General features: G+C 34.8%; 1 protein-coding gene across 2 annotated transcripts; it reads right to left on the bottom strand.

Moving 5' to 3' along the window:
• Positions 1–682: 682 nt before the first annotated feature.
• On the bottom strand, positions 683–26,002 carry CHEK1 (checkpoint kinase 1). Of its 2 annotated transcripts, none has more exons than XM_036930078.2 (13): positions 25,879–26,002; positions 25,050–25,134; positions 24,000–24,223; positions 22,752–22,816; positions 22,598–22,667; positions 18,717–18,905; positions 18,282–18,386; positions 16,616–16,711; positions 12,892–13,000; positions 12,536–12,713; positions 12,145–12,276; positions 3,996–4,097; positions 683–2,749 (listed from the first exon to the last, which is right to left on the bottom strand). In XM_036930078.2, the coding sequence occupies exons 2-13, from the start codon at positions 25,112–25,114 to the stop codon at positions 2,654–2,656; spliced, it is 1,431 nt and encodes a 476-aa protein (XP_036785973.1). In that variant the 5' UTR covers positions 25,115–25,134; positions 25,879–26,002; the 3' UTR covers positions 683–2,653. The 2 variants fall into 2 exon arrangements, with proteins under 2 accessions (XP_036785973.1, XP_036785974.1); XM_036930079.2 differs by having other exon boundaries at positions 25,857–25,946.

Below are 26,002 nucleotides of genomic sequence, written 5' to 3'. Positions count from 1 at the left end.
AGTTCTATATACAGGATATCCAAGGGAATAAAGGAATGACAATATCTAAGCTTACATTTTGGTGGGGGAAACAGACAATAAACACATAATTTCAGAAAGTGATCAGTTCTATGAAAAAAATAATGTGATAATAGAAACATCAGGCTGAGATTTGAATGCTAAATCAGCTGTGTAAAAACTTCCAGGCAGAGGAAGCTATAAACATCAAAACCCCCAAAGAGGAATGAACCAGAAACAAGGCTGCTCTGTCACACTACAGTGAGCAAATAGGACAGTGTGAATCATGTGGGGCCAGGTCAGTCAGAGCAAAGAATTTAGATTCCATTCTTGTTGCATTGGGAAGCCACTGGAGGTTTTTAAACAAGGAACTGTCATGGTACAATTTACCTTTCAAAAAAAATAACTTAGGACCTATGTGAAGAGAACACTTAAGGAGAGAGGATTGGGAAACAGCAAGAGTGGAAGTGGGAAGACACTAGTTTTTATAAAACTCCAAAGAGTAGATGAAGGAGCTTGAACTAGAATGGTAGCAATAAAAACAGAGAGGTGTTCAGCCCGCAGATATACTTTGCAAGTAGATCAGATCAACTGAGTGTCTGTTTTTTCACTAAACCATTATTTATTGCATACTGTAATGTAGCAGACACTGTGCTTGGTGCTCAGCATACAGAAATGAACAGACAGGGTCCCTGACCTCACAGAGCCTATATATTACATATCCCATGGTGGAAACAGACATTTAATAGATAACCAAATAGAAATATCCTATAGTGTCATATAATAAATATTACGATGAAAAATGAAGGAAAAGAGTAACAGAGGTGGGGTAACATTTTTGGCAAGTCAGGGAAAGGCTTTGCATACATTAGGTGACATTTAAGCAATGACTTAAATAAAGCACAAGCCACACAAATAGTTGGGAGTAAAGTTCTCCAGGTAGAGGGAACACCTAATGAAAAGACCCTGAGGTAATAAGTTGATTATGTTGTGAGCAGAAGAGCAAAGCCAATGTGGCTACAGTAGTATGAGTAAGTAGGAGACAGGCAGATGAGGCCCAAGAGGTGGCTAGAGGACAGATCCCATAAAGCCATGCAGGGCATAGAGAAAATTTTGAATTTTTTTGAAGTGTGATGAAAAGCCATGACAGTTGAGAGCAGCAGAGGGATATCTGATTCACATTCCAGAAGGATCATTCTGACTGCTTTTCTGAACTGCTGAAGGATAAATACTATGAAAGGAGACATGACAGTGCCTTCAACTACAGTGCTACTAATATAGCTGTGGAATGGGATATATTTTGAGTAGGTTTGCTAAACTGAAAGTAAAGTATGAAAATTATGTCCAGGATGATTTCTTGGGTTTGGCTTATGGAGTCAGGGAGCTGAATGTAACATTTACTGTGATGGGGGACACCAAGGAACAAGTTAGAGAAGATGGATCAGAAGTTGATTTTGGTCCAGTGGAAATGTCAGGTAGGCCATGGCTATAAAAGTCTGGAGCTCAGGGGAGAGGTGAAAGCCTAAAATAACTTTGGTTTTGAAAGTTACTGATCTGCCTAATTCTCAAGAAGAAAATTTCTTTCCTATATGGAAATTTACTGGCTCAATTCTTAGAAGCCACCTATAGGTTCAAATGTATTTCTCCTATAGGTATAGCACAGTAATGCAATTTACCAAAGAATACACTAGTAAGTGATAAACTCTAACCATAAAATTTTGTATGGTCTTAGCTTCAGATGAAGATAGTTGATTAATTTTATAAATTACCAAGAAAAAGGAATGGAGGCTCCAACCTACCTTTATTCCCATTTTATTCCCTACCACCTACAAGTTGAGTCACTAATAAGTTCACAGAGTTAGCTATTCATTTTCAAAATTGAATTTATTTTTGTAATAAAGAATTAAAATATGGCTGTGACCATAGAATTAAAATATAGAGACATATTTAAAATGTGCCACAGAAATTTTAGAGTAAAGGTAGTTAAGCACTGGAGTTTATGCTAAACTTTTACTCGAAAGACCAAGCAGTATTTTATATATTATTAATTACACTGGAAAAAACATACCTACTAGAAATTTTAATTAATAGTTACAATTCAAAAGCAGGCTTATATATTGATCAGGCCCTTTTGAAACTGTAAGTACAGATCTTGGGGATATATTTTTTGAAGTTGGCTACACCGCACAGACAGATAATCTACTGTCCAAAAGCCACAAAGATTGTTTTTACTAATTCATCCATATAATGAACTCAATGTGGAGGAAATACGTACTTTTTGGATGAAACCAAATGTGTTGTTAAACACAGGACAAGAGTACCACCTTTCACTAGGTTGGTAAAAAGCTGGTAAACGTGCATATCCTGAAGGCTTGGTTTCCACCAGGTGGGTCTCAAATTCAGACACCAAACACAGACGAAGAAATAGCTAATGAATTCTATCCATCCCTTCCCCAAAGTTTTACTTATAATTAAGATAAAGATATTATCTGTCTGAAGAACATAAAAAAAGAATTGGAAAATGTTTGGCTAGGGGGAAGACAACTCTTCAGGAACTATTGTTTGCAGTTTGCAGAACAGGACAATCTTCTCTAGGAAGAATAATGTCAACATAGCAGCACTATATTCACCAGGAATCCCAGAGTCAATGGATCTATCATGTGGCAGGAAGCCAAACCTTCTGGCTGCTCACAACATCACTCAGCTTCCCTTTAATCTTCAGGAAGTGTCTTTTAAATTCCAATCCATCACCCTATATAAGGAATAATATCCAAAAATAATGTCAAAAAAAGAAAAGACTATGCCATAAATCAAACTCTTTTTATTGGTAAGTAGATACAAACATCCTTAGACATGTCCAGCTATAATTCCTTTCAGGTCCTCTTATGAAGACCAAATATCCTAGTAGAAGAAATGGCTATAATTAATTCTGACTCGATTTTGGGCTCATCATTGTTCACACCACACTGAGTTCAGATAGCAGAAACAATGGCATCTTGTTTATTTCAAGTATTAGTATCTCTGGACCAAAGTCACTGTTTTCCATAGGCATTGGGGTTTGTAAACTAAAAATAAGCTACACAACTACACTGAAGTCTTGCCAAAAAATTGTGGCAACAAAGCTAGTGATTCAATTATGAGAAGGATTTCACTTCACTAGAATCTTAGTAATTTAATTTCATACCAAGCATCTGGACAAGAGTATTGCAGCAAATCTCCAATATAAAAGATGTGACCTATTCTTCCAGCCTCCTTTAGAGCCATGTTCAATCTCTCAGGAAACAGAGAAAATGCTATTTTGGTCTTAATATATGAAGGGCTCTAAAACTATAACTTCAGAACCACTAATTTCTACAGAAATAATCAGAAATGTGAATAAAACTCTATGTATATGAATACTAATCACAGAATTACTTATAACAAATAAAGGTTGACTTAACTAGTATACATTTTTGACAAAATGCACACTGTAATTAATAATTTTATAATTTTTATAAAGAAGATATATATAACTTCAATATGAACAAGTTTAGAATGCTTGAAAATGTTAAGGGTAATTACTGCTAAACAGTATAACAGGATTATTTTTACTTTCTTATTTTTTACTTATTTATATTTTCTACAAAAAAACCAAAAAGTTTTATAACATGGGAAATGTCATTTGAAAATCTATGCTTCAGAAGAAGAGATGACAAGAATAAATGTTCATAATATTAAATTAAAAAACAAGTTACCATATTTACAAATGCTATGTATATACAAATACAATGCAATCCAACAAAATCTCCAAGTAAGAGTATTTCCATATAGTATACACTATAAGTAATAGTAAGATTACTATAATTAAATAATTCATCTGTGTTCTCTCTGGATGATTAAACTTGATTTTTATTTTCTTCCTACACTTTTTGGTATTTAAAATTTCTACAATGAACATGGAATACTTATTTAACAATAGCAAAACAAAGTATAAAAAAAAAAAGTGCTGTTATCCACACCTTAGAAAGCCGGAAGTCAACCAAGATCTTCTCATCCATTTCTACCAAATTCACTTTGAAAATCAGTTTATTGTTTCTTCTATCAGTTGTTGATACAGTAACCTAAGGCAATAAAAATAAGGTTAAGCCAGATCTGTGGGTAGAGAATACTCTAAAGAAAAACTACAATCTCAGTCAATGATCTTACTGAGATAAAAACCTAAGAGGCATGTCTATAACAGGTGCAGTGCCAGATGAAAATCTCACTCCTTTCAGGGACTTTCCTCTCCCGGTGGGTATGTGTGCATCCAGCCCAGACTAGTCTGGAAACAGGATGCACCTCCACTGCCAGGGGTTGAGTCTCTATGAACTCATAGCAACAAAATAAATTTAGTTTTACTAAAATACAACTGAAAGATGAATAAATTGAAGAGAATCAGAATAGAGTAAGTGGGAAAACAAGATTATTAAAACATAAGAAAAAAGGAGAGAGGCCAGATTTCTGAAAAACTACAGCAGCTATCAGAAGACAGCAAAGGTCTTGAGAAGCCTTGCAACTTCCACTTTCAGTGTTTTAAAGAAGATGGTTTGTAAAGAAGCCCAGACTAGATGAGTGACATGGAAAGAACGGCCCTGCCCTCAGCCAGCACCAAGACCCCAATGTGGATGAGGCCATCTTGGACTACTAGCAACAGTAAAGTCATCAAATTAACTACTGCTGGATGAAGGAGTCCAAGCAATATTAGCAGAAGATTTGCCCAGCCAAGTCTAGCCCAAATCACAAAAACTTTTTTAATAGTTCTCACTTCAAGGAACGACTATAAAAAATACACAGGTGTACCACAATTGTGCGACAATGGAACAACACAGTATGTTCTGGGAAAGTGTAAGATACTCAACACATCTGAACTGAACTATTAAACTTCAAAGACAGAATTCTTCCAGGACTCAGAATTAAGGACTGATGTCAGTGAAAATGGAGAGGTAAGGAACTCCAAAAGCTCATTACCCCAAAAAAGCCATGAAAAAAACTGGCAAATATTGTCAGAATCAACTTTTTCACAACATTGGAAACAAACTAACAGTCTACAGCAACACAGGAGCACTCATACAAAACAGGTGAAACTCAGTGATTTTCCTGCACTGTCATTCACCTATTCTCGCCCCCGACTCCTCAGCTCAGTAATAGCCTTGAAAATAAGTCTGCATTCCAGGTACAGGTACAAGTAGCAGCAGAATAAATCTCACTTAAAAACTGCCTTATTTAATCTAGTTCCCTGGAATACCTGCTCAGAACACTTGTCTCTGCTTTTGCCTGACTAGAACTTGTCTTATGCTAAAGCTGCCACATGAAAAATGAATTCATCAAAATATTTACAGGCAAATGATTTAGCATGTGCTTACTAAAGCAACAGGTAACAGCTGAGACAGACAATAGGTTATCCAAAAAGACTGGAAGGAAAGGCTGGGGAATGAGATGTTTTTGAGGACTTTTGAACTTTCTCTTATTACATATTCCTGGGAATCTAAAGGGCCATGCTCATGCACAGAGCAGTGTACATGCTTAGGAAAGATATGAGAAGGGCATAGCTGACAGTAAGGCATTACACAAACAGAAAGGGAAGGCTAAGGCATTACTTCAATACCTGGTTGAGTATTGAAGTCATGTCCCAACATGCAACAGAATCCTTCTGCAAAAACTAGGAGATTTTTTGTTTCCAGGAATTTAAGGAACTCTGTTCAATCACTGCCTGACTACTGAACTAACAGAAGAGTTTGGCAAGGCCACAAATGGGAAGGAATACAGACTTTACAAAATTAGATCAGAAAAGTTACTAAACAATCCATAAATACATCAACCATCAACATTAACAAACCCTGGGAAGAGGGGAAAATCTGATTTCCAGAGTTGTCACATTATAATATTCAAGATACCCAGTTTTCAACAAAAAAGGATAAAGCATATAGAGAAACAAGAAAATATGACCCATATACAGGGAAAAAAAACAATCAATAGAGTCCCAGAAGAAGAAGAAAGGGTCAGAACAAATATTTGAAAAAAATAATGGCCAAAAACTCAAATTTGGTGAAAAACATAACCTACACATCCAAGAAGTTCAATGAACTCTAAGTAGGGATAAAATGAAAGACATCCATACCAAGATACATCATATTCAAACTGCTTAAAGAAAATGACAAAGAGAGAATCTTGAAAGCAGTCAAAGAGAAGTGACATATCATGAATAAGAGATCCTCCATAATATGAACACCTGATTTTCATCAGAAACCATGGAAGCCAGAAGGCAGTGGAAATAACATATTCAAACTACTGAAACAAAACTACTGTAAAGGACAAATTCCATATCCAGCAAAACTATCCATCAAAAATTAAGGAGAAATAAAGACATTTCCAGTTAAAATCTGAAAGAATTTGAAACCACCAGCCCTGTCCAAAAAGAAATGCTAAAGAAAGTCTTTCAGGCTGAAATGAAAGAACACCAGATAGTAACTCAAATCCATAAGAAGAAATAAAGAACACAGGCAAAGTAATTTATATAGGCAAATAAAAAAAAAAGAATTTTTTTGTTTCTAACTCCTTTTTTACCCCTTTCTGATTTAAAAGAAAACTACATAAAGCAATAATTATAAATCTATGTTGATGGGTACAAAATGCATAAAGTTGTAATTTGTGAAAATAACACTATAAAGAGGAGGCAGAGCTATACAGGAGCATGGTTTTATGTACTACTGAAATTAAGTTAGAATTAATCTTAACTAGATTGCCATAAAACTAAGATATTAATTGCAACCTTCAGGGTAACTACTAAGAAAAAAAGGGTAAAAGAAATGAGAAAGGATTTAAAATATATACTAGAAAATATCTATAGAAAACAAAAGGAAAAATTGAGGAACTAAAAAGACATATGAGGAAAACAAATGGCAAAAAGGTAGAAATAAATCATTATCATGTTAGATGTAAATGTATCAAACTCTCCAATTAAAAGGCAGAGATTGGCATAAAACATTTAAAAAACATAATAAAAATATATGTTGTCCATAAGAGATACATTTTAGATTCAAAGCCACAAACAGGTTGAAAGCAAAAAGAAGGGAAAAAATAGTCTATACAAACTATAACCAAAACAGAGCTGGAGTGGCTATACTATAATATCAGACAAAATAGACTTTAACAAAAATTTTTCCATGAAACAGAGGACATTATATAATGTTAAAAGGGTCAATAAATCAAGGTGATATCATAATTATAAACATGTTTACCTAGTATGCAAACTCTCAAATACCTGAAGCAAAAATTGAAAGAAGAAAGAGCTTAGCAATGACAATTGGAGAGTTCAACAATCCACTCTCAATAATTGATATAAAAATCAGACAATATTAAACAAGGAAATACAGATAGAAATAATACTATAATGCAACTGGACCTAACAATCATAGAACACACTTCACGTAACAACAGCAGAATACACCTTCTTCTAAAGTACACATGAAACATTCTGCAGTGTAGATCATATGTTAGGCAACAATCTTAAATGACTGAAATAATATTAAATATCTTCTCTGACCACCATGGAATGCAATTAGAAACAAATTAACAGAAGGAATTTTGGAAAATTCACAAATATGTGGAAGTTAAACAACATACCTAAACAACCCACGGGTCAAAGAAGAAATCATGAGGGAAATTAGAAAATACTTTGATATGAACAAAACTGAAAACTCAAAATGCCAACACTTAAGGGGAGGAAGAAGAGTAGTGCTGAGGTACATTTATGCCTAAAAGCACTTACATTGAAAAAGAATGATCTCCAATCAGTAACTTAGCTTTCCACCTTAAAAAACTAGAAAAAAAAAAATAGAGCAAGGTAAATCCAAAAAATAATAATAATAATAAAGAGATAAATAAAGTATTGAGTAGAGAAACAGAGGAAAATCAATGAACCCAAAAGTTAGTTCTTTGAAAAGATAAAAAAATAAAACTGGCAAACCTTTAGCCAGACTGAGCAAGACAAAAAAGAGAAAAGATTCAAATGACCAAAATCAGGAATAAAAGTGGGATGTTACTAACAACCTTACAGAATTGAAAAGGATTACAATACTATGAAAAACTATATGCCGACTAATTGGATAACCAAGATGGAATGGGCAAATTCCTAGAAACACAAACTTCCAAACCTGATTCATGAGGAAATAGAAAATCTAAATAGATCTGTAACAAGTGAAGACACTGAGTCAATAATCAAAAAATTTCCAAAGAAAACCCCAGGACCAGATGGCTTCACTTAGATTTGTATCAAACATTTAAACAATAAATACCAATCCTTCCTAAATTCTTCCAATAAATAGAATAGGAAGAAACACATCCTAACCCATCCTGTGAGGCGAGTATTAACCTGATACCAAAGCAAGACAAAGACATCAAAAGACAACTATAGGCCAAGTCCCATAAGAATACAGAGTAAAAAATCTTCAACAGATATTAGGAAACCAAATTTCTCAACACAATAAAAGGTTTATGCACCATGATCAAGTGGGATTTACCCCAGGAATGCAAGTTGGTTCAATATATGAAAATCAATGAATGTAAATACCTTATTAACAAAAGAGAAAAAGAAAAGATTATCAGCCCAGTAGATGCAGAAAAAGCATTTGAAAAAAAAAATGTTTTCATAACAAAAACACTCAAAAACCTAAAAATAGAAGGGGTCTTCTTCTGCACCATAAATGGCATATATGGAAAATCCACAGCTAACATCATACTTGCTGATAAAAGATTGAGTTTTCCCCTAAGATCAGAAAAAAGAAAAAGATGTCTATTCTCACTATTTCTGTTCAACATGGTGCTGGAAACTCTAGCCAGTGCAATTAAACAAGAAGAAATGAAAGGCACCCATATTGGAAAGGAAGAAGTAAAACTATCTTTTTTTGCAAATAACAAGACATTATATAAAAAGTACCTTAGAGAATCTGCCTTAAAAACAAAACACCTAATCTACTAGAGCTAATAAATGAGTTTAGCAAATTTGCAGGAGATAAGATCAATTTATAAAAATCATTTGTATATGACAGCCCAACAATAAACAATTTGAAAATGAAATTAAAAAAAGAATTCTATTTACACTAACATCAAAAAGAAAAAAATCTTAGGACTAAACTCACCCAAGAAAGTGCAAAACTTGAACACTGAAAACTACAAAATATTCTTTAAAGAAATTAAAGGAGACCTAAATAAATGGAAAGACATCCCATGTTAATGGATTGGAAGACTTAATATTATTAAAATGGGAAAACTCCCCAAACTAATCTACAGATTTAATATAATCACTATCAAAATTCTAAAAGTCTTTTTGCAGAAATGGACAAGCTGATCCTAAAGTTCTAAGAAATTCAAGGGCCCACAAACAGCCAAAATAAATCTTGAAGATTCACATTTTCCAATTCCAAAACTTACCACAAAGCTATAGTAATCAAAACAGTGTGGTACTGGAATAAGCATTGACATATCGACCAATGGAATAGAACTGAAAGTCCAGAAATAAACCCATACACCTATGGCCATTTATTTTTAACAATGCCAAGACTATTATTTTTAATAAATAGTGCTAGAACAACTGGATATTCACAAATAAAAGATTTTAGACCCCTACCTCACATCATACAAAAAATTTAAAACTGGAAGAAGATATAAATGTAAGAGCTAATCTTATAAAAACTATTACAAAGAAACAAAAATATAAATCTCATGACTTGGATTAGGCAACAATTTCTTAAATTTGACATCAAAAGCACAAGCAACAAAAGGAGGGAAAGAAAAGATAAATTGAAATTCATCAAAATTTAAATTTCTGTGGGTCAAAGAACACTAACAAAAAAGTAAAAAGAATAAGAAAACTTTCTTTCACAGAATGGGAGAAAATATTTACAAATCAAATAGTGTTCAGGATATATAAAGAACTTACAGTTCAACAGTCAAAAGAAAACGCCAGTTAAAATATGGTCAAAGGACTTGAGTAGATATTTCTCTAAGGAAGATACATAAATGGCCAATACGCACATGAGAAAATGGTCAACATTATTAGTCATTAGGGAAATACAAATCCAGAGCACAATGAGATAACGCTTCCCATAAAAGGATAGCTGAAATAAATAAACAGACAAAAAAGTGTTGGCAAGGATGTGGAAATATTAGAACCCTCATACATTGCTGGTGGGAATATAAAATGGTGCAGCTGCTTTGGAAAACCACTTAGCAGCTCCTCAAAAAGTTCATCACAGAGTTACCATATATCCTAGCAATTCCACTCATAAGGTATACACCTAAGAAACTGAAACATATTAGTTGAATTGCATCCCCTCAAAATTTGTATGCTGAAGCCCTAACCCCCAGTACATCAGAATGTGGCTGTACTTGAAGTCAGGGCCTTTAATCCTAATCCAATCTGACTAGTGTCTCTGTAAGACAAGGAAATTTGGATGCAGAGAAAGACAGGTACCAGGGATCCATGCACACAGAGGACAGGCTATATGGTGAGGTATCAAGTGGGTGGCCATCTGAAAGTCAAGGAGAGAGGCCTTAGAGGAAAACACCTTATGGGCACCTTCTTCTTAGACTTCAGTCTCTAGAACTGTGAGAAAATTAATTTCTGTTGTTTAAGCCATCCAGTCTGTGATATTGTTATGACAGCCATGGAAAGCTAAAATGCATATGTTTACACAAAAACTTTTACAAAAATGTTCATAACAGCGTTATTCATAACAGCAAAAAGTAGAAACATCCCAAATGTCCATCAACAGATAAACAGATGAACAAAATTTGGTCTATCCATATAATGGTATATTATTCACCCATAAAAGGGAGAAAGTACTGATAAATTCTACAACACAGATTAACCTTGAAAACATGAGTAAAAGAAGTCTGACACAAAGATCTATTTACATGACGTCATATGATACATATATTATATGATTCCATTTATATGAAATGCCCAGAATAGGCAGTCCAGGGATGGAGAGTAAATTAGTGGTTTCTAGAGAATGAAGGGAGGGAGGAATGCAGAAAGGCATCTAATTGGCATAGAATTTATCTTGGGGATGACAGAATGTTCTGGAATCAAATGGTGATGGTTGCACAGCCTTGTGAATATACTAAAACTACTAAATTACACACTTTAATATGGTTTAAGTTGTGATTTTTGTGAATTTTATCTCAATAAAAATACCTAAAATAAAAAATCGATTACTTTACGAGAGAGGAAAATCAGGTTGGCCTCAGACTTTTGCACAACATTTGCCCTTAACTTTTTAGTCTGAAAGCTTAAATTTACAGAAAAACTGAAAGAATCTATAATAAATAACCATATACCTTCACTGGACTTACCAACCTAGATGAGTATATGTTTACTTGCCTTTTTTATCTGGTTGTTTTTTTTAGTTTTTCAACTAAGTTACAGAAGACGTATTACATTTCACTTCAACATGTTATACTACAAACAAAAACACTCTCCTACAAACTACAGTATTATGCTCACACCCAAGTAATTTGACACAGATAAAAAAATTATTTAATGCAAAAACCCATATTCAAATTTTCCCAATTTGAATAATTCCAATAACAACTTTAAAGCTTTTTTTCTTTAAATTCATGATCTAGTGAAAGATCATATATTGCATTATTTATCAGATCTTTTTAGTCTCCTTTAACACAGAATAGTTCCCTCTGTTTTGCATGATACTAAGATTTTTGAAGTCTAATGACAGATTAGAATGTCAACGTCATAAATATACTATAATAATATAAACAACAAAAATTGGTAGGTAGGAGTAGGGGACATGGAGGAAGTCCAAGGAAGTGGGATTGCTAATGTATTTATCTTTCATAGAAGGGAGTCATTATTAATGTTACAATTAAAGTATATAGAATTTTTAAGAAAATAATGAATTGAGTCCCTTAATTTTTAATAACCTTAGAGAAGTCTTTAAAGAAATATTATTTAAGGTAAAGAACATTTACTTAAATTCCTTCTATTTTAATTGTTTCTTTTTCAAACTAAATTACTGCGTATTTTTAAAATATACTGATAATGAGAGTTTTTTATTCAAATGTCTGCATTTCTTTTCAGGAAAAAGTATAGTGAAAATCAATGAAACATACCTGATTCATACAACTCTTCTTCCATTGATAGCCCAATTTCTCACAAGTCTCTTTCAGGCACTGGTAAGATTTGTCTGCATCCAATTTGGTAAAAAATCGTGTCATTCTTTTGACCAAGCGCTGCCAGGGGTTCTACATCAAACAGAGGAAAGCTGAATAAGTATGACATCATCCAAAGCAGTCATACCATAGCTATTTAGTTTGAAAATTATTTCCTGTGACCTAAGATTCTTACAAATGAATGTCTCTTTGAATTCTCTCGTCAAAAAAAAAAAATCCCTATGAAGTGTTAATAATGTATTTCTAACATTTATACATTTAATAAATAAAAGACATAAAGACAAAAAATAAAGGGCTTCCATTATGTATTTGAAATACTAAATTCCCTTACCTGTGAGGATCCTGGAGTGCCAAGTAACTGACTATTCAGAAGCATATGATCAGGACATGTGGGCTGGGAGAAACTGATTCCTTGTACCAGTTTATCAATGTACGAAGGGCTGGTGTCCCATAAGGAAAGACCTGTCCGTGGTTCTGGCTGGGAACTGGAGTACTTCACATTTTCTTCACTGAGGCATATAGGGCAAAATATGTTTTTAAATAAAACCCATCAGGCCTTTCTTATAAAATAATTACCATTCCCACACTGATAAAAATTACCTTCATTAATAAGAAAAAATCTACACACGTATTATTTTTCATTGGGAATATACATTCAACTACTTGGTCTTTATTAATTCATCTTACCTAGAAGTACTGTTTACTGGAGAGAAGTCCAAATTTGACTGAATGTGTTTAGAGAATCCACCAGGAGACTCTGAAACACCACCTGAAGTGACTCGGGGCCTCTTTGTCCCTAAAAAAGAAAACATATATACAAATGCTTTGAAGTCTTCCATGCAGTTATTTTTTAATTAAGCCAACTGGCAACTTGAAGAAGTAAAACCATATCTAAATCCATTTGTGTCTAAATCCATGACAAACAGTGGTTCTTCTTACATGACTTTACAAGAAATGTGGTCATTATGAACTTACCAGGACTCACTTGTCAAATTACACATTTCACAAATTCTGACCTGTAACTATGTTCCAAGTGTGGGGTATCATATTAAGGTCATAATTTTAATGGTACCATTTGTCCTATGAAGACAGAGAGACCTTGTTGAGGGATCAAAACTTTTAAAAATAAAAAATAATTTACAACAAAAAATAAACAAACAGAAACAGAATCATAAATACAGAGAACTGGTGGCTACCATGGGAGAAGGAAGTGAGAGGGTAAACTAAATAGGTGAAGGGGATCAAGAGGTACAAATTTCCAGTTACAAAACAAGTCAGGGCAATGAAAGTACAGTATATGGAATATAGTTGTTAATACTTTAATAACTTTGTATGGTGACAGATGGTGATTACTTATCATAGTGAACATTTCTTAATGTATGTAACTTGAAATACTATGCTGTACACACTAAAATAATATTGTATGTCAATTATACTTAATAAAAATAAAACATAATGACAATGAATGAATGTCATTATCACGACAGAACAGTATGAATCTGCTCTATTCTTTCTTTGCTCTACCAAGAATAATCATTACATAGAAAATGATGCCATTATAAATTCCTGGTTACTATTATAAATTCCTTGTCCTAAGTTCTCTAGGCAGTTTCTTTCCCCCTTTTCCACAATGATTGTTTCAAAGCTTTTTCCTGCACTTTTGTCAAATTCCTAAAACCATCCTCCAGCACTGCACCATGTAGTTTATGACACCATCTTCCCGTTTCACAAAGAAAATAGTCATTAGAAACTTTCTCAAGTTGCTGCTACCAAATCTGCCTATTTACTTCCCTTCCTACCAATCCTCTTCTCCCTTCTATCCTCCGATCAAATGTTTATCCCCATATTTGTACTTGAGCCCATTCCCTCCTATAACCTCAGAAATCTTGATGCTCTTTTATTCTCTCTCCTAGACTTTCAGCCTTATCTTCTCAACTGGATCTATCCTGAAACCATTTAAACATGTTTAAGTTTAGCCAACTTCTTTATTAATCCACTCATTCAAACATTTCATTAAACCTACTATGTATCAAGCAGAAAGTGGGAGAAAGATCCAGTGAGAGGGAAAACTTCAATGATGCAGTAAGAGAGAACTGCTGGACAGTGTCCCTGAATAGGCAGAAGAGAGCTGGGTGTAGTGCACAAGAGAAAGAGTTGGCTTACCTGCAGCAATTCAGCCACAGCTATAGGGGAGGAAGCACAGTATCTGGGCAAAGAGACTGTTAAGTCAGGCGGATGGAGGTAGTGGTGGGGAATTGTAGAAGTTCCCTTGCAATGCTTGTATTTCCCAGTGAATAGGAAATACTGTCACCAACAGAGAGTGAGGATGGGGAAGGAGGAATTAGAAGCTGTAGAGCAAAGAAAAGGTATAAAAATGTGATTAGGAGAGTCGGTTTGTGAAAGAAATGGGGAAATGCACGATGACTGCCTGCCCACTTGAGATTAGTGATCCTGAATTTAAAGAGAAATCGGTTGTGTATTTTTCTGAAGCTGCACTCAGCTATGCAGGTATAAGTGTAGAGTAGGTAGAAAACTGGATTAAACTTGGATTACATTTTGACCAGTAAGTATGATGAAGAGAGAATGGAGCAAAACACTTGAAGATGACATAAAGAGGTCATTATAATGACTAACTTTTGATTTAAAATAGTGAGGATGGAACTGAGGGCTTAGGGAGGGGATACGTAAGACACAGTGGAAAGGTAGAATTAAAGGATTGCGAAGTCCAGGTAGGGTCAAAGGACTGTTGGAGTAAGGGTACTAGAGGAGGAAGCCAGGGGAAAATATTCTGGTGGTTAGAGCAAGATGCTTGAAGATCACTAGAGAAGGTCTAGGAAATATGAGGTCAGGCTATTATTGAAAGGATCATCCAAATGAATATTACATCACCAGGAACCATGACAAAAATATATCGAAAGTCATGTTGGAGAGAGTGACAATGTAGCAGGAAATTCTAATTGGGGTTCAGAAGTTGATTACAACAGGGAGGGAACAGTGTGTAGCATAGTCTGATAACATGAGATTCAAAATGAATCTCTCACCAACCTCTCTTTTAGACTATAACCTCTCTACTCTAGAATTGCCTCTTAGCTCTTCACCAAAACTTCCTGCCATGAGTAACTGCCCTTTCATGGGACCCATTGGACAAATTTTTAGCTTTCACATTATTAATTCACTTAATGGTATCTGCCACTATCATGCATTTTCTTCTTTGCCTCAATTACTCCCCATTTTCCTGATATTTCTCCCAACTCTCTGGCTACTTTTCTCTATTTCCATCCTCCACCCACCACTTCAGTGTTGGTACTCCTTAAAATTTCATATATTCAATTTCATCTACCACCATAGCTTAAACTACCATCTATTTTCAGAAAACACCTACATGGACATCTCAAACCTAGTTCTGTCTCCTGAGTTACACACACATGCCCCTCTAAGGTAGTTTTACTTCTCAAATTCAACAGGTCCAAAATCACAAAAAATTTCCGCCCAAATCTGTACTTCCTCCTGAGTTACATCCCAGTCTAGAGTGTCACTATTTACACAGCTGCTCAAACCAGAAAGGAATCATCCTTGATTCTTCATTCTCCTTCTTTTTTCCACATATAAACAATCGCCAGCCTTATCAATTCTAGTTCTTAAACTTCTTTGGAATATATCTCTTCTTTCTAATCCCATTGTCATTAACCTAGTCTAATAAGCTGCCATCTTCTCACAGGTAGGCTCAAAAATATTATAAACAATTTTTTAAAAGTAGCCTTTTAAAAACAAATGTGTGATCATGTCATTTCCTCACTTAAAATCTCTCAGTTTTCCCCAATGGCTTTAAGTGAAAGCCTAAACTCTTTAATGTGGCTTACAAGGTCCTCCTCCACAACTTGTTCACTATCTGCCTTTCCAGCCTCATCTCAAGCCTCTCTCCCTCTCCTCCCTTCTCTATTCTCTCATTTGCTCAACAAACGTTTTTTGAGCACCTGCAATGTACTACACACTGTGCTAACCATTGGTGATACAAAGATGAACAGGCCAGACATGGCCCATGCCACACTGGCCTTGCAAGTTCCTCAATGCACTGCTTTCTGAATCACAACACATCCCAAATGCTGCTTCCTCCGTTCAGAATCTGCTACCCATCTGGCTAGTATCTACCTGGCTTCAAATCTTCAAATCTTAGATTTAACATGAATCCCTCAGGACAATAAGTTTTCTCTGTCACTTAAGACGTGGTCTTAGTTATACACTTGGTTATATATCCTGACTTTTCACTTTATAATTTACGATAAACTTAGTTATTTTTTCTTTCTGTTTTGAGAACAGAGACCACAACTACTTTGTGTTGTTGACTTGTGATTCTGACTTTGCAAGTCCCTTTCCTCTCACAGAAAAAATACTCATATTTTAAGGATATTACCTTTCTTGAGTGGTTTGTTGTACCATCTATCTTTATTGATGTCTGGGATGGTAATCCTTACTGATGGATTCTCAACTAGGATTTTATGCAGCAGAGCTAAAAATAAAATATTAAGACAACATTCACAAAAGAGTCATGAAGATTAGAAAGGCCTACAGCTGATATGGAACACATTTTCTACAGGCCTCCTTAAATCTAAATATTATTTCTGGGGAAGAGAAAGAATAAAGATATTAAATTATTGCTTTAATTTCATGCAGCTGTTCTTTGCTACTGTCCATATTCCTCCCAGATCTGATGGTCAGTTGTTTGCAAATAAGTGGAACAAATAACAGGTGGAAATGTTTCTCCCCATGTGACATTAATAAAAAAATACAAAAAATATTCTTATCCATTTTCAATACCAAACTTCATGTCCTGTTAAGCCCTCATCCACACAATTTTGTGAGAAAAATTTACTTTCCAATAACTTTTTAAAAGACAGTAATATAAGCAACCATCATCCTAAAATGCTTTAATTAACTTGATAAAAAATTCATCTCCCAACACTAAAATCATTTTCTAATGGACCAAATAGTTAAATGAAAACATGAACCCATAAAAATATAAATGAAAACAGGGAACTTTTTCTAATATCAAGACCTTTCCAAATGTAACAATATAGTCAGAAACCACAAAGGACAAGACAATAGATTCAAGTCAATAAAAACATAAATATTCTTCATATCAAAATAGCATAAGTAAAATAAAAATACATGAATTATAAAAAAATATTTGAATACAAAAATCTAATGATATCAATACATTCAAAACAAAAACAAAAGCCATCATACAAAGTAATAAGAGAACCCTTCTGTCTGTCCAAAATGAGCAAAACAGACAATCCACAAAAACAGACAAAAAGCTAGTATGTAATGGATATATAACCTCCTTGGTAATAAATTTAAAGTAACAGCAAACAGTTAATGTATTTTTACAGGCTTGTAAGATTAGTCAAATATATATTTTTTAATATAAACTAATTAGATTGTGATGAAATGGTATGAACTTTCTGGAAAGCAATTTGACAAAGTCAATCATGATAATTATAAACTGCATAAATCCTTGGCACTTTTGGGTGTTTTTTTAAATTAAAGAATTTAAAGGTGTGTGTATTATATGATCATCTTATCTCTTTCATAAGAATGAAACATTATAAAAAAAATATGAATCTCTATAAAGGTGATTGGATGAGCATAGTTAAGATCTATCCACATAACAGAATGCCATCACAGCCTTTAGAAACACTGATGGAGACCTATGATGACGACATGGAAAAACGTCCACACATTAACACAACACAAAAAAGGTTATAAAATAACATCTGTAGTGTGATCTCATTTTCTGTAAAAAAAAAAACCCCACATGCTTATAAATAATATGCGTATATGACAAATATATATTTTTAGAACAAAGTATAGAAGCACATTATCAAAATGTTAAAAGAAGCTATTTCTGAGTGCTGGGATTACAGGGTTGGTTGTTAAAATTTTTTTATTTGTTACTTTCTAATTAAGGATCATGGATTACTTACATGATTAGTTAGAATTTAAAAAGAAAAAATTCAAATAGCACTAGACTTAATTATATAAGAAATTAGTATTTTCAATTAAGATAATCCAGTTACCTAGAGGAGCAGAATCTATTTTCTTCCAAGGGTTGACGTATGTTTTTTTTTCTTTCCAATCAGAATATTCCTGACAACTGTCACTGGGCTGGTCCCACGGCAACTCTAAAAAAGAAACAAGTCCCACGTTTCTGAAGAATTCACATCATTATACAGTAAAGTTGTAAGGGAAAATAACCAGTGTTACAAATCCATTAAAAGTTTTCTTCAATTCAATGTTTCTCAAACTAAGAATGCCCACCCACAGACATTTCTATGGTACTTCAAAGATGGATGAACCACTTCCCACCCTACTTTTTCCAAAAGTATTCACATGAATTTTAAAACAGATAGCTATTGTGATATTTCATTTAATACCTACACATATCTTATTTTGGCATAACACATCTGGTTTTCCACAGGACAGGAGTTTTACCATGATTAAATTGGTCTTACCTCCAGCCAGCATTGCAGTAAGTACTATTCCACAGGACCAAACATCAACCGGTTCTGCATGAAATTCTTTTCTCTTTAGAAGTTCCGGAGCAACATAAGGTAAAGTACCACACATCTTGTTCAATAAACGCTCACGACTATTATGCCGAAACACTGTTGCCAAGCCAAAGTCAGAGATTTTGAGGTTATCTAAATCAAAGGAAGAAAGGATGGCACTGGATAAAAATGTTTTGTAAACAGATATATTTGAAAGAATTAAGTTTCATTGGAAAATTACTGTTGTTACTTAAGGTTTATAGAACTTCCCTACTTTAAAATGATCAAAAAGAAAGAAAAGATATCATCATCTAGCTAAAAGTAGAAAAAGGCTCATTGCTTCTAGTAACTTAAGAGAAATACATCAATACACAAAACAGTTTCGACCAGGTTAAAGAAAGATATTGGAGTCACAAGCGGGCTGCCCTTCTGGAAAAGGGGGCTCTAGACTGGGGCTGAAAGCAGCCAAGCCCTTCACTGGGTTTGCAGAGGGCAAGTAGGAGACATCAGTAATACATTAGGCACAACTTCTTCAGCAGCAAACAAACCCAGTTGGCAGGAAGACATGTAGATACACCAAAACTAAAGATCCCCAAACCACTGGAACTTTTTGTCAAAGTGGCTGAGTGCAGAAAAGGAGAACTTCACACAAAACACAAACCAGAAGAGCAAATTTCCACTTTACCTTCCCATATTCAACAGACACAAACTGCAGGCAGAAGTTTCAACTTAACGTTTGTGAATATCTACTATAAAGTGACACTGTGCTAGCCCATGCTTGTAAATAAATTACTGAAGACGACCAACAGATAACTGTTGTGAAGGTTATGAAAATACAGAACACTACAAGACTTTATAGCAGGAGAATCTAACCTAATCTTAGGAGTGAGGGAAGACCTCATATTATCAAGGTATTAACTGGTACAACATTTTTAGAGGGCAATCTAGTAAAAGATGTCAAAATTTGAAATATTCATATTCCTTGAATTAGCAATTGCCCTTCTAGGGCCATATCCACAGAAATACTCCCCAAAATTCACAAACATAGGATATTCAAAGTAATATTATTTGCAAATAGCTTAAATGTCCATCAATAAAGAAATGATAAAATCTTTTAATACATGCATACAAAGAAAAGAGTTGTTAAAAAAAAAGGTATATCTACATGTACTGACACGGAATAGGGTACATATGAAAAGAAAAAGTAAAAAGAAAGTGCAATAACAAATATTCGCTATCAACATGATATAGTTTTTATATTGTGCCTGTATAGAAATTTATAGAACAGCCTGTTTTTTTCTTTTCTTTTATATATTTTTTTAAGCTAGAAACAACTTAAACGTCCCAAAGTAGGGGACTGATTCTCTAAAAATCAAGTACATAGTACATCCACACCACATAATATGAAAGCCATTGATGATGTTTACCTGTATTTGACTTGGAAGGTAGCTAAAAGGTAATTTTCCTTTTAATAGCTACATATATTATATGACACAATCTTGACAAACCACTGAGATTAAGAGTTCCAAGATACTTATAAGTAGCAATCATTGAACATACTAAGGGATATTCCTAGTATGCCTTGGACTTTGTTGTTTCATTATGTCTGCAATATTAATACTCAGGCTAGACAACTGCAAATAATAAATGCTAAATTGAGGAGAGTGGTTACTTCTGAGATAAAAAAAGAATTCATTTGTGAAGGACACAAGAGGATTTTGATTATACTGGTATTTTTTTGCTTTTTTAAAAAGATGACTATTAAATATTGAATAGGAACAAGAGTATTTACATAATATGTAGGATTAATGAACAATGTAATGAACATCCACTCACCCAACACCCAGTTTAAGAACATTCTATTTCCTTTGAAATCCCCGGTAAATACTCCCCCAAATATATTCTTTTCCCTACCTTCCCAGAACTAATAACCATCATTCTGATTTTTGTTCTACTATGCCCTTTCTTTTGTGATTTTTTTTCTCATGTTTGTATCTCAAAATCATATATTTTTACATATTTTTGAACTTGACCTAAATAGAATCATACTTTTTTCCCATACACCAAATTTTCTGAGTATCTAAAATTTTGCTATGTTCCTTATGAAACAATTTGCAGAAGGCTAAAATAACCAAGAGGGAGCTTGTGTAGCTAGGTTAGTATGTGGGTTAATAAAAGGGTAACTGAAAGATATTCACCAAAACATTAACAGTGGTTATAACCCGATTAGCGGATTTCTGGTGATTTTTTTTACTTCTTTTTACTTTTGATCTTACTTTATGATTATCTTTATAAAGAGAAAATTACAGTATTTTTAGTTTGAGAACAAAGTTTTCATATTCCAGATATTATTACATATTCACATCTCCATTATTTATTATATAAATAGGCTTTTCTTAATTTATTCCTTTGCATGAAGTTCAATTATAGATTTCAGATTGGGATGCTGATAAGTACACTGTTACTTGTCATGGTAACTAACATCTTTCTATCTTGTCAGACAGTAACAACACTAGCCGGGGGGAGGATTTAGTAGTGTATATAACTGTTGAATCACTACGTTGTATACTTGAAACAAATATAATGTTGTGTATCAACTATACTTCAATAAAAAAAAATATCAACAACAAAAAAATTATATTAAAAAAAAGAATACTGCCGGAATCACTAAATCTCAGAGCTGGACAAGATCTTAAAAGGACTTTGGTCTAACTAGCCAAGCAAGCAATGTTTAAATTCCCTTACCATATCCTTGATAATTAGTAATCCAGTGTTTGACTCTCATCTTACAAATCTACTACATTCCAAAGCAACTATTCAGTTTTTGGACAGATCCATCAGTGGGGGGTCATCCTTGTACTAATCCAATTTGCTTTCATATAGTTTCCACCCACATACTTGGAAGGACTGTATTTAACAATAAGCAAGATTCGCCTGAGTTTCTTCAATTATTCCTTATTTTACAGTTTGTAGCCCTTGGATCATTCTAGTCACTCTCCTATAAAAGTACTTCAGTGGTCTACACGCCTTTTGCAGTATTATCCCAGGACACCCATTATTTCCAGTGTGGGCTCATCAAAGTAGTACAGAACTACTACCTTCCTCATTCTCAAAAACATCACTGTAGTTTTCTAATGACCAAATCACATAGGTGACAAATATGAAGTTTGCTGCCTAGAAAATTTTTTTAACCTGCTTTGCTGCCAAAGATACACTACTCAACTGTATTTATTTGGTTAGTTTTTTACTCTAAATACTAGACTTTAGATTTTTCCCTGTTGGGAAACAACTTTAAATCTGACCCACTCCTCATTCATTGAATAAATATTTTTGAAAGCCTAACATTTGCCAGGCACTATTCGAATGCATTTAAATAAAACATAGAAAAAAACCACTGCCTCATTCAACTGACATTTCTGTCATCTTTTTTGATTCTGATTCTATAAGCTAACACTTGCACTATGCATCCCTCTCGGTTTTTATGACATTCATAAAATAGGACTAAACTCCTTGAATCTTCATTCAAGTCACAGATTAAACAGAACAGGACAAGGCTAAGGTCTAGGGTATTCCAACAGAAACTTTCCTTTATTAATTCTTTAGAGTTGTTTAAGACTGTATAGTTATTCATCCAGTGAGCTATCCCTGTATCTATGTCAGATTTCTCTATCTTATCCACAACTATCTTATGAAGGATGTGTGAAGCCTAAGTATACTGAGTCTCCTAAATTTTCTAGACTTTCCACATTTTTTACCCTTAAATTTCAGTAATGACAAAACTTTGATCATGCCTTACATGGCTGTTTTAAAATGCTTTAGATAGCAGTGACAAATGCTAAACTTACCCCTTTCATCTAGTAGCAGATTTTCGGGCTTAATGTCCCTATGAGTTATTCCAATACCATGCAGATAAACCTAAAAGGGACGCATACCAAAATGTGTTAATTTACTGCATTCATATTAATGTTAAGTAAAAGCAAAAGAAACAACAGTACCTACCACCCCTGCCATGAGTTGATGGAAGAATCTCTGGGCATCTTGTTCAGGCATGCCTACATCTGGCTCTGTAAGAATTAATCATGAAAATTAGTTTACCAGGTCAATATAATCAGGTATCAAATACCTAGTCTCTTAATTCTAAGGTTCGATATTTGTCATTATACTTCAGCAAGCATAATCTTATGCTAACAACTAAGACTCTGGAGTCCATAACTCATACAATACCTAGTAACTCAACATTTCCCCATCTGTTACATGGTGAAACAAATGAACATTATAGGAAAATGACAGAAAGAAATAACAAACTATTATCCAAATCAAGAATGCAAGCCATACTTTGAAAGCCCTTGCTTATGTTATATCAATCAAGAGTTATTTGATATCTTTTATATTTCCCCTTATTTCTTCTAACACTATGACAGTATTTTCCCACCCTCTGAAAAGTGACTGCCAAAGTGTAAGCCTGGAAAAATCTAAACTAATTTCACTAAATATTTAACAACAGATTTAAATTTCATAAAATCTCTCACAGTACAAAGCCATGAATACTTGTGAAGTTCCTTCAGGAAAAAAAATTTTATTTAAAAAACGTTCTATTATCAGTTATCTTTTTATATTTTGATCTCCTTCATTACCTCTTGATTTCTTTTACACTCAACTCTCTTCTGAGTTACACAGTGGAGAGTTTAATAATCAGGTTTAACTGTTAATAATAGCTTTAAATAACACATAGATCCACAGAGTATGTTTTATGTACTTCTTGATGTTCTATAATATCAAGACTTTTAATCTACATAGAACATTTATGTAGCAAACAGATTTTACTTAACACATAAACTAATCCTAGAAAATTCTTATTTCACTTAAACAAAGAAAAATGTAACAACATGCTATTATTTTCAATCTGTCAATGTATGCAATGATTTCATGTAACCAGAATGTCTACAAAGAAAACAACTGCACAAAGAATACATTGCACCTGTGATAATTCATCATGAAATTACTTTGTCATTCTCAAACGCTACAAAACAGCAATTCCAACCACACATACACAACTTGGGAAAAATGTTTTCTCTGATGACTATATATGTTTTCATGGTTTAACGTAAGTAGCAAAAGCAAAATTTTTTACTCTAGTTTCACTGTTTATATGCAATTGTGAATGGACAATGACCAAATGGCAGGCATAAGACTTAAAAACAAATTTAGAAACAAATTTAGAATAATTGTCTTAAATCTTTTCCATACCTATTCTATCAAAAAGTTCTCCCCCACTACAGTACTCCAGAAATAGATACTGGATATTGCCTTCCCTCCTGTGACCATAGAATTTCACTACATTTTCATGATTTAACATTTTGTTGATACAGATCTCTTTCTTAATATTTTCTGGACAATCTATGGCACGCTTCATGTCTACAATCTTCACCGCAACAGCTTCTTCAGTTCTTCTATTCACAGCAAGTTGAACTCTGGAAAGGAAAAGGAAGACATCTGAATTCTACTTCTTTTAAAACTTCAAAAGATTAAACATGACTTACTCAACAATTCTGTCTTTATTACTTTCTCCACCAAGGAGATACAAAGGATAGGGTTTCTCCCTGTTCTCAACAGATACTACTCCTTTCTGAAATGTTAAGTGTGACAGCTAATGCTCCAAAGAGATCCTTATTCTGTACATTCAAAAGTCATTTAATAAACACTTGATAAAATTAACTAAAATGTGATAATAGCAATTCTAGGCCACATCACAAATACATATGCTCTATTTATTCAATTTTAGTAACATTAACATTTATTAATCCGATACTATGTATGCCTATGGTAACTGTTCTAAAGTTCCTATGGGGTAGATACTATTATTGCCAACTTACAGGGGAAGAAACAAAAAGGTACATATTAGAAAGCTTGCATAAGAACACGATACGAATAACCAGTATGTGAAAGAGTGAGGATCTGAAACCAGGCAGTCTGACTCTAGTCTGTTCATTTGCTCATTTAACCACTATGGTTAAACCCCAGGAAGAAATATGTAGGAGGAGAAACTGACTTTAGAGGTCTCTTCCAGGTCTTTACAAAGAAAATGTAAAAAAAAATAAGAAAAAAAACCCCGATTCTTACAAAAGACTGTGCAGCTTCAATTCAGTTCCCCAAAGCCTTAGATTTCAAATGCAAAGATCTGTTCTGCGGCACCGCTGTATTAGAATAAACAACTCCAAAACAATGTATATGTACTCAAGACAACATACAGAAAACCAAAGCAAGTGTGAAGGCAGGGCAAAAAAGATTCAAACTCACTCTCCATAGGCTCCTTCTCCCAGGGTTTGCACCAAGTCCCAGTCTTCCACAAAGGGCACTGCCATGACTCCACCATGTGCCCACGCTGTAAAAGGCAGGGCAGGAAAGATGGGGCATGAGTACAAGCTTCAACTGTCTGTAAAGCCACTGAGCTCTGCCTTTTGCCATGATTCCTCAATGTAAATAACAGCTCTTAGTTCCCCCTCCACCTCATCCTAACATTTTATCCAAGTCTTTAAACCACAAGCGAGTATCCTAAACTCTGGCGTTTTGTTATGTAAATCACAACGCCCATTCCCACCCACACCAAAGGATGAAGCTCTGCCTTCCTCGGGCTTCAGAGGAAATTTAGTAGTTGTGTTGAGGAAATGGGGACAAAAGCTGGATGACTGGGGAAATGGGGAGGTGGGTGAGGGTTCGGGTCAGAGCAGCGGCATGCGGGCTGGTGGAGGCGGAGGGGGACCCTAACGACGACCACGTGCAGCCCCTCCTTCCCATCCGCTCGGTTCCAATTCCCACCCCGCCGCCGTCCCGGAGGCCGGGAGGAGCGTGGGGCGGGGCCAAACTGCCCCAGACTACGGAAGGAAGGGCTGGCTGGCACAGCTTTGGGGTTCCCAGCCAGCAGAGGGGTAGTCTCTCCACGCCCTCGACAACGGAGACCCCCAGGAACCCCACTCTTCCACTCCCCGAGACAGTCCTTCCGCGGGAGTCTTTCCGACCGCCCTCGCTCGTCCCCAGTAAGTTTCCCTCGCCGTGCCCCTCCTAACTAAAGTAGACCCCCAACTCTCCTCCGGACTCCTTTCCCACCCAACCAGCCTCCTTTTCTCACCAGTCCGTCCTTTGCCCGTCACCACAGGAATCCAAGTGCAGCGCTTTTCCCGCCAAAACCCGCCAGCGCCACAGCGTCGCAAGCGCGCGCGCCCTTGCCGTAAAGCAGGCGAGCGCGCGTTCCC

The sequence above is a fragment of the Manis pentadactyla genome, chromosome 13 (genome assembly GCF_030020395.1).
Source record: "Manis pentadactyla isolate mManPen7 chromosome 13, mManPen7.hap1, whole genome shotgun sequence".
NCBI classification, from domain to species: Eukaryota; Metazoa; Chordata; class Mammalia; order Pholidota; family Manidae; genus Manis; species Manis pentadactyla.
The sequence above is the reverse complement of the archived record's forward strand: the minus strand, read 5'-3'. Positions and strand labels throughout refer to the sequence as shown.